The 13355-nt window shown below is 34.7% G+C and overlaps 1 protein-coding gene across 3 annotated transcripts in view; it reads left to right on the top strand.

The window, feature by feature from the left end:
• Positions 1 to 13355, top strand: part of VPS13A (vacuolar protein sorting 13 homolog A) — a 153277-nt gene that overhangs the window by 111553 nt on the left and 28369 nt on the right. For 2 of the 3 annotated variants that reach the window (XM_007459890.1, XM_007459888.1), the window contains exons 37-45: positions 1355 to 1468; positions 2352 to 2497; positions 3700 to 3781; positions 4625 to 4738; positions 5869 to 5944; positions 6030 to 6193; positions 6507 to 6552; positions 6662 to 6785; positions 11541 to 11655. In XM_007459890.1, coding sequence (XP_007459952.1) covers positions 1355 to 1468; positions 2352 to 2497; positions 3700 to 3781; positions 4625 to 4738; positions 5869 to 5944; positions 6030 to 6193; positions 6507 to 6552; positions 6662 to 6785; positions 11541 to 11655 — 981 coding nt within the window. Of the gene's footprint in view, positions 1 to 1354; positions 1469 to 2351; positions 2498 to 3699; positions 3782 to 4624; positions 4739 to 5868; positions 5945 to 6029; positions 6194 to 6506; positions 6553 to 6661; positions 6786 to 11540; positions 11656 to 11857; positions 12584 to 13355 lie in introns of those variants that run through there. The other variant, XM_007459889.1, reaches the window with a different exon arrangement.

Raw genomic sequence — 13355 nt, 5'->3', positions numbered from 1 at the left:
TCTCTCCCCCCCCCCCCCCCCCCCCCCCGCCGTCTCTTTCCCCAGTTCTTTCTTTCACAAAAACTTAACAGGCCTACAGTTTAGCCTGTATCTTCACCGAATCAAGGATTTTCCTCCCAGTTGCCTTTCACCACAACATTCACTGTTTCCTAGAGCACTCTTAGGCCTGAACTGTACATTTTGTTGTAAATGAAGTCAGTTTCTTTGGGAAGAGATGAGGAGCTGTCTGTTTTAAAGTCTACTCCCACACACACATACACCCCCACCCCCAGGCAATATCTCTGGACCAGAGCTTTGGAGCTCTAGAGGTGGGCCAAGGGTGATCAGACCTCAGTATTCTCAGTGGTGTCACACCCAAGTAGAGCCTTTGTTCTCTGAGTGGAGGCTGGGCAGAAGAGGGAAGCTCCTTCTTCCCCTGTAGTTTAGGCTCAGCAGCTAGTAGCTGGGGGCAGGATGAGAAGTGCTGACCTCTGTTCCTCCCAAGATGAAAGTCCTCCAGTTGGAAGTGGGGCAGAGAGGGAACTCTGAGTTCTTGGGTGCACCAGTCTAGATTGGAGTTCTGGCTTACTGAGTTGGGAGGGGGAACTGAGAGAATGGTCCTTTTTCAAATACCACAGACTCACTTTTCCTACCAAATTTTTATAGATTTTCTTGAATAGATGTTTTATTTGGTTATACCCTTAGGTATAGAGGCCTTAAAAGTTTGTTTTTTTAAATAAATTTTACCAGTTTCACTGGAGAGCTAAAGATCTCCTTACACCGTTATCCCAGAAGTGAATTTCTAAATATCCTTTTAATAAGGTTATCATTTTGAAGTTTTTGTTAATCAGTTAAAATGTGAATGTTGGGCTGTTTCTCAACACACAGAAATACTAGATTTGTGAGCATTTGCAAAAGAAATAGTGTTGATTATCAAGAATGAAAGCACTAATCACTTCATGAAAGATTACTTTCAGTGCCTTCCCTTTTTTGATTTATATTAGTGACCTCTGTAGATGTCAGTAATGCATTTATCAAAAAGCTGCAAGTACATTATGATTGTGTTATTCCTAAGAAAGTGTTGATGGATTGGATTAGTGGCCTTTTGAAATAAAATCTATGGTCACGTGAAGAAAACCTTAGTGTCTTTTAATGTATTGGATGGAAACATAGAAGATACGCTTATCAGTTTGTGAGTGACCGAACTTTCCTAACAGTAGAGATGTTAGTTTCCCTTCTAAGGCAGTAGGTTCCCAGTCATGAGCAATGTTGAATCTGGATATTCGGGGGAAGTATTCTGCAGCGTGTGAGCTATTAGCTTAATACTTATACAGAAATATCCCTTATGTTTTTAATATTTTATGTTCCTTTATAGGTTGAGCTTTTTCATAAAGATACAGAAGCTTTCCAAGAAGAATATAAAATAGTTTCATTAGGAGATTCATCACAAGTCAGTCTCTATGAATACTTTCATATATCTCCTATCAAGGTAGGGGAAAAATAAGTCATTTTTATTGTCCTTGATAATCTTGGTAATAGCAGATTGATTTGATCTGTTTGGGAGAATACAACATTTAAATTATATTCTTAATAGTATATAAGTTCTATAACTTCACAATTACAAATATAAGTAAATAACAAAGGAATGATACTTTTCCATTTTTATTATTTATTCTTATAACTTTTTATCATGTGGAAATAATAGTGGAGCCACCTACAGTATGTGTTTATATGTTTACATCTTGACCTAACATTATGTTAACTTGCTATCTATTAAGGTGTTGAGTGACAATTTTCAAACTTTTATGTATGATATTAGTATAAGTTTGAAATTAATTTATAAAGTAACCTTGATTTTAAAATTGAAGATTGAATGGAACTAAAAGTAAGTTCTTAACATAAAATTTCTATGAGTTAACTTACATAATACTTGAAGAAAATTACTGTATAACTACTTATACTATATATAATACATATAATACAAAAGTGCTTTTTAACTGGCTTTACCACGCTAACTTAATTCTAATAGTTGAAACGTTCACTTTTGGAGATATTTGAGTTAATTTTCAACAATTTCAACTTCTAGATTGTTAATGTTACTAAAAAATGTATGAAGATTAATGTTTTCCTAGGTTTACCAAAAGAATTGGATTGAACTAAATATCATACATTACATGGTTGAATTTAAATTTTTTAAAGGGCTGTTTACATTTTAAATTCTTTCAATATTCCAGTTATTAATTTTGATATAATCTAGGTAACTTTGAAATCTTATTTATGGTATAGTGAATTTAAGATGATGTTGAATTTTAAGAGTTAAAACTGTCATTATGAAGAAAGTGCTTTAAATATTTTTTTCTTTATCTCTTTAGTTGCATTTAAGTGTTTCACTGAGTTCAGGTGGTGAAGAAGCTAAAGATTCAGAAAAACCTGAAGGACTGGTGGCAGTTCATTCTTTAAATCTTTTGCTGAAGAGTATTGGTGCCACTCTTACAGATGTACAAGATGTAGTTTTTAAGTATGTTTAATATTCAAATGTATAAATTGATGAAAAGTCCATTTTATATTTACATTAAAATTTTATACTTGAAAAAGTATGTAAAGTACATTGCAGATCATAGGTTGAATATATTTTTTGCTGTTAAATGGAATATAATTTAAGTAACATATTGCCTGGTAACCCATAACTATTAAATAACAGAATAATTATTAAATAATTTCCTTAAGAAAGAGGGACAGAGGTCATGCAAGTTTGTGTGTTATATAAGGCCTTTTTGGCCTAGGGAAGGATTCCTAAGAAGCTGTGTATACCCAAAGATGTGATGTGTGGTGCTTAAAAGATGTTGCTTTAAGGCCTATGGGATCAAGACTCTTCAAAGCATATGTGACTAGAAGAAAATGAATGCCATGATAGCAGAAGTGAAGGGATCAGTTTAAATGTTACAGTCAAGAATTTAATGTGAGTCATAATGTAAGCTATTAGCGTATCTGACCAAAGAGACAGAGAGTCTGAGTGGAGACTTTAGATGAGAATGACCTTTGCAGATAGCACCTAGAGCTATTATTAAGAACAGTAGTAAGAATCAGTGAGTCTAATAAGACATAACTGTAAATCTAGATAAAAGTTAGGAAACAGTCAAAGTTAAAAACACAAGTTTGAAGACATCAGAAATAGGATGAGATTTCTAATCTTGCTGCTGTCCTATCCTTAGCATAGAACTTCCCAATTAGTGGTTCCAGGTATATGCTGTGAATAGGTTATAAATAAACTGATGGTGATTCTTCAGCTGTCAGCTGATCAGGCAGGACCGGCAGCAGCTGAACCCTGGCCATTCTTGAGCAGCCTCTTCTGTTTATCTCAGTGCGTCAGGCACTTCCTGTGTGGGCCATGATAGGACAGAATTGAGAAATATAGTTCATGTCCAGGAGTGGGACCCAAGGGGTCTCTAAATTGCCTGAATTCTGTGGAAATATGTGTATATTGATGGCTTTCCTGAAGATAAGATCCATAGCTTTTATCAGATTCTTAAGAGGGTTCTTTGACCAGAATATGCAGAGATGTATATAGGAGTGGATTTTCTGACTGGTATGGGAAAATGTACTAAAAGGAATTTTTTTGGAGAAAAATTCTAAAGAAAATAAAACCATTCATTAATATTAAAAACATAATCCCCTTTTCTCTATATATTTATACATTTTTATGTGTGTTTTTTTTTTCAGGCTTGCATTTTTTGAACTCAACTATCAGTTCCATACAACATCTGAACTACAGTCTGAAGTAATAAGACACTATTCAAAACAGGTTTGTCTGAGATTATTTTACAGAGGGGCAAAGTGAAAAAATGGTGAAGCCATATGTGTCTATAGAGGTATAATGATTTGGCCAGGAAGGGAATAGCCGTTTCAAAATTTTAAAACATGTTTTTTTCCCTCAGGATTGTAGAAAGAAGTTGAGCCCAACCACCATTTCAGTTTTTTGCCTTTCTACTTTTAGCCTTTGACAGACATCTTTCCTGGATCAGTGTGGACTAGATGTAAATCTTTAAATAATAATTAGCTAAGTAATTCAGCTCACTTACTTAAAAAAATAGGTCAAGGGAAACTATTTATCAGTAAGTAACTGATGAACACAGGGCATTTTTAGTGTAATTAAGTTGTGTAGTCAGGTAGATATATTATTTTAGTGGGTTTTTGTCCACCTCTGAAGACTCCTGTATTTTGTGGTATAATTTATAGAGCATTGAGATAGCTGTTGTATGGTGGACAGATCACTGAGCATGCCTTAAGAGGTCTGGGTTTGGATCCCAGTTTTGCTGTTTACCCACCATGGGTCCAGGCATCATTTGACCTGTATGTTTCTCTAGTCTATAAAATGGGGGCAGTAATAATAACTGTCACACATAGTTGTAAAAGTATTTTGAATATTCTAAAACTTTATGTAAATAGGTCATATTATTTCTCGTACTCTAACACCAAATTGCTTTTTAAAACTAAGACTACTGATGAATAAGGTGATATGGTTTAGGCTGAAATTGGTGGTGAGGGTGTTAGCCTGAAAAACAACTGGATGTGTGTACTGAATATAAGGAAAAAAAATATTAAGTCTGATAATCTGATTTGACTAATGTTTATATTTCATTTTTAGGCCATTAAGCAGATGTACGTACTCATTCTTGGACTTGATGTTTTGGGAAATCCCTTTGGCTTGATTAGAGAATTTTCTGAAGGTGTAGAAGCATTTTTTTATGAGCCTTACCAGGTAAAGTAGTTAATCTTGTGTTGTGCAATATATCACACTAATACTTTTGAATAAATAGTGCATCCCATTAGCAGACACAAATTACCGTATGTAAAATAGATAAACAACAAGGTCCCTACTGTGTAGCACAGGGAACTATATTCAATATCCTGTAATAAACCATAATGGAAAAGAATACGAAAAGTATATATATACACACATATACACACACTTGTGTATATATATGTATAACTGAATCACTTTACTATACACCGGTGACTAAAACAACATTGTAAATCAACTGTACTTCAATTAAAAATGATAATAATAATAATCACCCCAGTTGTTAACTTGAGTTGTAGTTGTGAATGGATTTTTGGAAACACAACAAAAGGACATTGTTTTGAAGCAAACAATGGTAAGAGGTTTTTGAGAAGTCTTGGGAGAAATATTTACCTTTTCCTTCAGAATTTAAACTTAAGACTTTACTAAGAAATACCAAATTTTAAGTGTTCTGTTGGAATATTAAAGGTGGATAAAATTTGTACTATAGTAGAAGGAGGATTCCCATGGACACACAGTCTTGCTTTGCACAGTGGTGTGGGGCAGTAAAAATAACCATGCAAGCTGACACTGTGTGAAACAATCTTAATAATCAATGGTAAAAATTATGATTGTTCTCTGTCCCTTAAAAATTTCTGTCAAAACATTCAAAACTCTCCTACTTTCACTTTTAAACATAGAAGATAATGAAAACTAAAGTAAAACTAGTATTTATTTTGTACACTATAATCTAAAATATTAGAAATATTAAGAATTAAAGTGTTATTTCTTTTGTAAAAAATTATATAGTTTGTGGTTACCTTCTCATAATATAACATATACTCCGAGTAAGCATCTTTTGTACACTTTGGTGAATAGTCATATTCCTTTCTAAGTTTGGATCAGCTTCTAACATTTTATCTTTTGTACTTTGAATGCCATGAAATATCTGAGAATTATGTTAATGTGAAGTTTTCTTCTGATATCACTTTCTCTGGGACATCTTTATTCTTTTTGTCACTACTACTTTCCTTGTATATACCAAAAAAAAATTTACCTTTAAAAGTAAGCATAACTTTATTTATTGTTATACTTTTTTGACCCTTTAGGGAGCCATCCAGGGTCCTGAAGAGTTTGTGGAAGGAATGGCACTGGGACTGAAAGCACTAGTTGGTGGAGCTGTTGGTAAGAAACAGAATGCCTACCAAGAATGATTATGCTAGAAAGTAATGATATGTTTTGTTTTACTAAAGGTATTAAATTTTGCTAGGTGGATTAGCTGGTGCTGCCTCCAAAATCACCAGTGCTATGGCTAAAGGAGTAGCAGCTATGACTATGGATGAAGACTACCAACAGAAGAGAAGAGAAGCCATGAACAAGCAACCAGCTGGTCTTAGAGAAGGCATCACTCGTGGAGGAAAAGGATTAGTTTCTGTAAGAAATTTCCCATGGTTGTGAACATTTTAGGAATATCTGTTAAAGCCACGATCTGTGAGTAAGGAAATAGACATAAAACTTTCATTCACTCAAATATTATTTGGATGTTGGTGGAGCAATGGGTTGTGACATAATAAAAAATATGTCAGTAGCCTCCAGAAATATTCTGTTTAAATAAAATACTTAGGAAATATGTTAATTTTTATGGTATCTAGAAAGCAGATCTCTGCATTTCTTTTGTAAGCCAGACTTGGTTCTTCAAGGTATCATGTCAAAGTATTGTAAATTTTCAATTGTGCTTTTCCTCTAGGGTTTCGTAAGTGGCATAACAGGAATTGTTACAAAACCGATCAAAGGCAAGTATAGTGATTCGTTTGGGTGTTATATATTACCAAGGCTTTCATAAACTGATTCCATTTTCGTTCCTAATCCAATTGTCTAAAACTCTGTCTTTTTTCTATCCAGGAGCTCAAAAAGAAGGAGCGGCTGGTTTCTTTAAAGGTGTTGGGAAAGGTTTAGTTGGAGCAGTGACAAGGCCAACTGGAGGCATCATAGACATGGCTAGCAGTACATTTCAGGGAATAAAAAGGTAAATTCTCTTTGATGTAAAATATGAGTAAAATGCTTAAACCAAGAGAAATGAGATAAATCTCTTTGGCTTGAGGCACTTAATTATGAACCCTGCAATAACGGCAAGTTGCATGTGATCTTCCTAATTGCTTTTGATACTTCTTAAATTGTTGGTATTGCATCATTTCAGCTTCATAGAGTTCTACTTCATTTGTCATTCATTCCCAGAAGCCTTGGCAGGGAAGGTTTGGCAAGTTAAGCTTTTCACTTACCTTGATTGCAATACATTACAGTAATGTAATGCTATACATCAGTTACAAAATTAGCAAATATAATATTTTGTCTCCTTTTTTAAGAAATAAAGAATGGTATTTTATATTCCCAGTTCAAACTCAGCTTGTGTTCACCCCTACCTTTATGGTCTTATTTTGTTATGAAACTATTATATCCTTTCCCTCTATTTCTCTTCACTTGTGCAAATAATTTTAAACATGTTCCCTTTTCCTCCAAATTAAATTTAGCATAAGACTAAAATTTAGTAGTTGTGTTATTGTTACCTCTCTTCTAGAAGTTTGTAACACATAAAACAATTGATAAATTCTTACTAATGATTTTAACTTAGAAACCTAACTTAGAAAATTGGTGGGTGGATATCTCCCTGACCTTTTTTCCTTTGTACTTTCTCTGGCTTTCTGCTCTATTGCAATAAGTATTGTCATTAAATTAGTTGCTCCTTTTAAGTCAGTATTTCATACTGTGCCCATAATGGGGTGTTTCCAGTTTTAGTTTAGAGTTAAGGTTGGAAAAAAGGGTACAGTTTTTTCTACCTGTAACTTTAGTTTCACAAATATAATTATTGAGTCATAGTCATCAGAGAAGCTCAAAAGTCAATAACTCATAGGGAATTCACCATGACAATCAGACAAGAAAAGGAAATAAAAAATCAAACTGGAAAAGAAGAAGTAAAACTGTCACTGTTTGCAGGTGACATGATACTATACATAGAAAAGCTGCTATCAAAAAACTACTAGAGCTCATCGGTGAATTGGTTAAAGTTGCAGGATACAAAGTTAATACACAGAAATCTCTTGCATTCCTATACACTAACAATGAAAGATCAGAAAGAGAAATCAAGGAAACTATCCCATTTGCCAGCACATCAAAAAGAATAAAATACCTAGGAATAAACCTACCTAAGGAGGCAAGCGACCTGTTCTCTGAAAGCTACATGACACCGATGAAAGAAATCAAAGATGACGCAAACAGGGCTTCCCTGGTGGCGCAGTGCTTGAGAGTCCACCTGCCAATGCAGGGGACACGGGTTCGTGCCCCGGTTTGGGAAGATCCAACATGCCGCGGAGCGGCTAGGCCCGTGAGCCATGGCCGCTGAGCCTGCGCATCCAGAGCCTATGCTCCACAACGGGAGAGGCTACAACAGTGAGAGGCCCGCATAACGCAAGAAAAAAAAAAAAAAAGATGACACAAACAGATGGAAAGATATACCATGTTCTTGGACTGGAAGAATCAATATTGTCAAAATGACTGTACTACCCAAGGCAATCTAGATTCAGTGCAATCCCTATCAAATTACTAATGGCATTTTTCCCAGAATTAGAACAAAATATTTTACAATTTGTATGGGAACACAAAAGATCACAAGTAGCCAAAGCAATCCTGAGCAAGAAAAAAGGAGCTGGAGCAATCCAGCTCCCTGAGTTCAGTCTATATACTACAAAGCTACGGTAATCAAAACAGTATGGTACTGGCTCAAAAACAGAAATACAGATCGATGGAACAGTATAGAAAGTCCAGAGATAAACCCATGCACCTATGGTCACCCAATCTATGACAAAGGAGGCAAGAATATACAATGGAGAAAAGACAATCAGTGGTGCTGGGAAAACTGGACAGCTACAGGTAAACGAATGAAATTAGAACACTCCCTAACACCATACACAAAAGTAAACTCAAAATGGATTAAAGACCTAAATGTAAGGTCAGATACTATAAAACTCTTAGAGGAAAACATAGGCACAACACTCTTTGACATAAATCTCAGCAAGATCTTTTTCTGTCCACCTCCTAGAGTAATGAAAATTAAAATAAAAACAAAAATAATTAAGCTTAAAAGCTTTTGCACAGCAAAAGAAATGATAAACAAAAAGACAACCCTCAGAATGGGAGAAAATATTTGCAAATGAACCAACCGACAAGGGATTAATTTCCAAAATATACAAACAGGTCATGCAGCTCAGTATCAAAAAAACAACGCAATCAAAAAATGGGCAGAAGACCTAAATAGACATTTCTCCAAAGAAGACATACAGATGGCTAAAAAACACATGAAAAGATTCTCAGCATCACTAATTATTAGAGAAATGCAAATCGAAACTACAATGAGGTATCACCTCACACCGGTCAGAATGGCCATCATCAAAAAGTCTACAAACAGGGCTTCCCTGGTGGCGCATTGGTTGAGAGTCCGCTTGCCGATGCAGGGGACACGGGTTCGTGCCCCAGTCCGGGAAGATTCCCACAAGCTACGGAGTGGCTGGGCCCGTGAGCCATGACCGCTGAGCCTGTGCGTCCAGAGCCTGTGCTCCACAACGAGAGAGGCCACAACAGTGAGAGGCCCGCATACCACAAAAAAAAAAAGTCTACAAACAGTAAATGCGAGAGAGGGTGTGGAGAAAAGGGAATCCTCCCACACTGTTGGTGGGAATGTAAATTAGTATAACCACTATGGAGAACACTATGGAGGTTCCTTAAAAAAACTAAAAATAGAGCTACCATATGATCCAGCAATCCCATTCCTGGGCATTTATCTGGAGAAAACCATAATTTGAAAAGATACATGCACCCCAGTGTTCATTGCAGCACTATTTACAATAGCCAGGACATGGAAGCAATCTAAATGTCCATCGACAGATGAATGCATAAAGAAGATGTGGTATATATATATATATATATATACAAAGGAATATCACTTAGCCATAGAAGAAATAATGCCATGTGCAGCAACATGGATGGACCTACAGACTGTCATACTGAGTGAAGTAAGTCAGACAGAGAAAGACAAATATGATAGTGCTTATATGTGGAATCTAAAAAAATGGTACAAATGAACTTAGCTACAAAACAGAAATAGAGTTATAGATGTAGAAATCAAACTTATGGTTGCCAAGGGGCATGGTGGGGGAGGGATAAATTGGGAGATTTGGATTAATGTATATACACTATTATATATAAAATAGATAATAATAAGGACCTAATGTATAGCACAGGGAACTCTACTCAATACTCTGTAATGGCCTGTATGGGAAAGGAATCTAAAAAAGAATGGATATATGTATATGTATAACTGATTGACTTTGCTGTACACCTGAAACTAAAACAACATTGTAAATCAACTATACCCCAATAAAAATTCATTAAAAAAATTAAATGTCCTTCTTTGTGTCTAATAGGAATTTTTTTTTAAGTCTAATTTTTTTCTGATTTTAATATAGCCATTCCAGCTCTCTTTTGGTTATCATTTACATGGTATATCTTTTTCCATCCTTTTACTTTCAACTTGTCTGTGTCTTTGACTCTAAAATGAGCCTCTTTTGGACAGCATATAGTTGGATCACATTTTTTTATCCATTCTGCCAATTTCTGCTTTTAATTGGAGATTGATCCATATGTATGTGTCTATACATATGGATACATTACATGGTAAGCTCTTAATATTTGTTGAATATGTGAATGTTTGTTGAATGAATGAATGAACAATAAATGAGTCTTTCTCATGTAGGTCTCTACAGTCAAAATATGTTAAATAAAATATTAACCAAATTCAGCAATGTGTATATGTGTTTCAAACAGTACATATCAAGCCTTAGGAGGAATGTGAGGGTATGTGAACATTAGAAAACCATGTAATGTGACTTAAAGCATTAATAGTTTGAAGGAGATAAGCCACAGGATCACAGCAATGACCAGGGGAAAATTCCATATTTAAAATTCATTGTTCATTCAAGATTTTCAATAACAATGACCAAAAAAAAGTTAGCAAACTAAGAGTAGAAATGAATTTCCTTGGCTTAACAAGCAGTGTCTTTAAAAAAAAAAAAAAGCTGATATCTGTACTTCATGAAGAACTCTTAGAAGCTTTACCTTTAAAGTTGAGAATGAGAGAAGGATGCTTGCAATCCCCTCATGTATTTCGCATTGTGCTGGAGGAGCTAATAATGCAATATAATAGGAAATAGGAAAAGCAAAAGAAATTAAAAGTCTTAAACCAGAAAAGAAAAAGCAGTACTCATATGCTGATTCTCTGATTATTGTCTACAAAGAAAATCCAAGAGAATCTATAATCACACTTCTTTACAGTTCTACATTTGTCTAGAGAACTTATTATTATTTGTGTCAAAAGACAGAATTTAAAAAAGAGAAGTGGGGCTTCCCTGGTGGCGCAGTGCTTGAGAGTCCGCCTGCCGATGCAGGAGACGCGGGTTCGTGCCCCGTTTCGGGAGGATCCCACATGCCGCGGAGCGGCTGGGCCCGTGAGCCATGGCCGCTGGGCCTGCGCGTCCGGAGCCTGTGCTCCGCAAATGGGAGAGGCCACGACAGTGAGAGGCCCGCATAACGCAAGAAAAAAAAAAAAAAAAGAGAAGTGATGTAATAGTCTCATTTTATCCAAAAGAAGATCGTTTTTTAGTAGTTTCATTTTAAAGTATACTTAGGAGTTTTTGAGTAATTTTTAAAATCAAGTTATATGTTTTCCCTCTAGAGCTACAGAGACTTCTAATGAAGTGGAGAGTCTGCGACCCCCTAGGTTCTTTAATGAAGATGGAGTTATCAGACCTTACAGGTTGAGGGATGGTACTGGAAATCAAATGTTACAGGTGGGTGAAGAAATATCTTATGAATTAAGATTAATATAGTCAAGTCAGCTTTTTTTTAAAGTAGCTATATAATGATTTAAATATGTATTTGATTATTTGGGCTTTTATATGTTTTGCTTAATTCCATTTTAAGTTTCTTGCATTTACTTAGGTTTTAAATGTACATTTATTTACTGTAAGAATTTTTTTTTCTTTTTTACAGGCATCAAAAAGTTTGATATGAAAACAGTTAATGCATGACTTTGCAAGTGAAAGCCAACAGTAAATCTTAGTCTTAAAATTTACAGACTACGTACAGCTGTTTCAGTATTTTGAATGCAAAGAAAAGCTTTTATGTTGGTAACTTTTTGTATAGGATTTTTAGCAAATCTGACCTTTTTATAGGATACTCTTAGTTCTGTACTGGATTTACTAGATTAGTCGAAAGCCATTGTGCCTTATGTACCCTCACAGTTGATGGTACTTATTTACCCAGTTAGACCATTTCTATTTAGGGTGCTTCCTTCAAACCACTAACAGCTTTTATTCCAGATATAATCCTCATGTCCAGTTAGGCATGCATAAGGAAAAAAAATCATGACCACTGCTATTGTGAATTCTTGGGTTCTCCTGCTTTTCTTTTGAAGATGCCCAAATGGCCATTACCCTCTTCCCGCTTTATGCTTGTGTGGTCTATTTAAAACCCTGTGGAATTGATAAGCAATTTACATGAAAACCAACATCTTTTAGTAAGGAAAATTAGCTTTTAGAACAATAGTCAGTTTGAATATAGAATATTTTATCTGTTTATATAACTTCTACTTTGAAAGTTAGACTTTTTAAAATCTGGATTATGCTGCAATAACATACACAATAGGATATACCAATTTAAAGTCGTTTCTGTGGTTTAGATGTGAAATACTAAATTAAATCATTTAATTGAAAACAAGGAGGCTTGAAAATACTCATAGTAATAATAAATTGTACATACTTGAAAATACTCGTAGTACAGACTTGAAAGTATTGCTAGTACTTGATATCTTTACGTTCACAGTATATAATTTTGCATTAAATGTACTTCCATAAACTACAAGTATTGTGTTACTGTGTGATATTTAGTTAAGTGGTTTTACATTGTGTTTAAAATATTTTTAAAGCATCAAAATAATTGCATATTGGGATAGAACTGGCAATCTACTGAGAGATTGTGTTCTAAATGGCAGGTTGACAAACTCTACAATGACAGTATATCATTCTTTGAAAATGTTGCAGAAGTCACCTATAGTTACACAATTGAAACATACATATCTACTCAGCACGTGCCTTCCCCTATTAGAACACAGTTAACATATTACTAATTCATTTTACTAAACTGAATAGTTATCAAATCACCTTTCACAAAACTAAAAATATTTCTTGAGAAACTATTTTATAAACTTAGGAGGAAGTAAGGATGAGTAGTGAGGAGAGTTTAGACATACATCCTCATTATTAGAGAACAGATGATAAGAAAGCCATGACATAGCAAGTTTTTCACAGCTGATAACTTGATTTCAGTAACAAGTACATTTGTTCTACACTTTTTTCCATTGATTGTTTTCTAAAGCTCTGAAGTTTGGGATTTAAGATCATGACTATTGACTGTATTTTTAAACATGCCTATTATTTTCATTAGGCCAGTTGTAGAATTAATTGCTAAAAGAGCTGTTTAAATGACTAAA

The sequence above is a fragment of the Lipotes vexillifer genome, unplaced genomic scaffold (assembly GCF_000442215.2).
Source record: "Lipotes vexillifer unplaced genomic scaffold, Lipotes_vexillifer_v1.1 scaffold1429, whole genome shotgun sequence".
NCBI classification, from domain to species: domain Eukaryota; kingdom Metazoa; phylum Chordata; class Mammalia; order Artiodactyla; family Lipotidae; genus Lipotes; species Lipotes vexillifer.
Note: the sequence above shows the minus strand (reverse complement) of the source record. Positions and strands in the feature narration are given on the sequence as shown.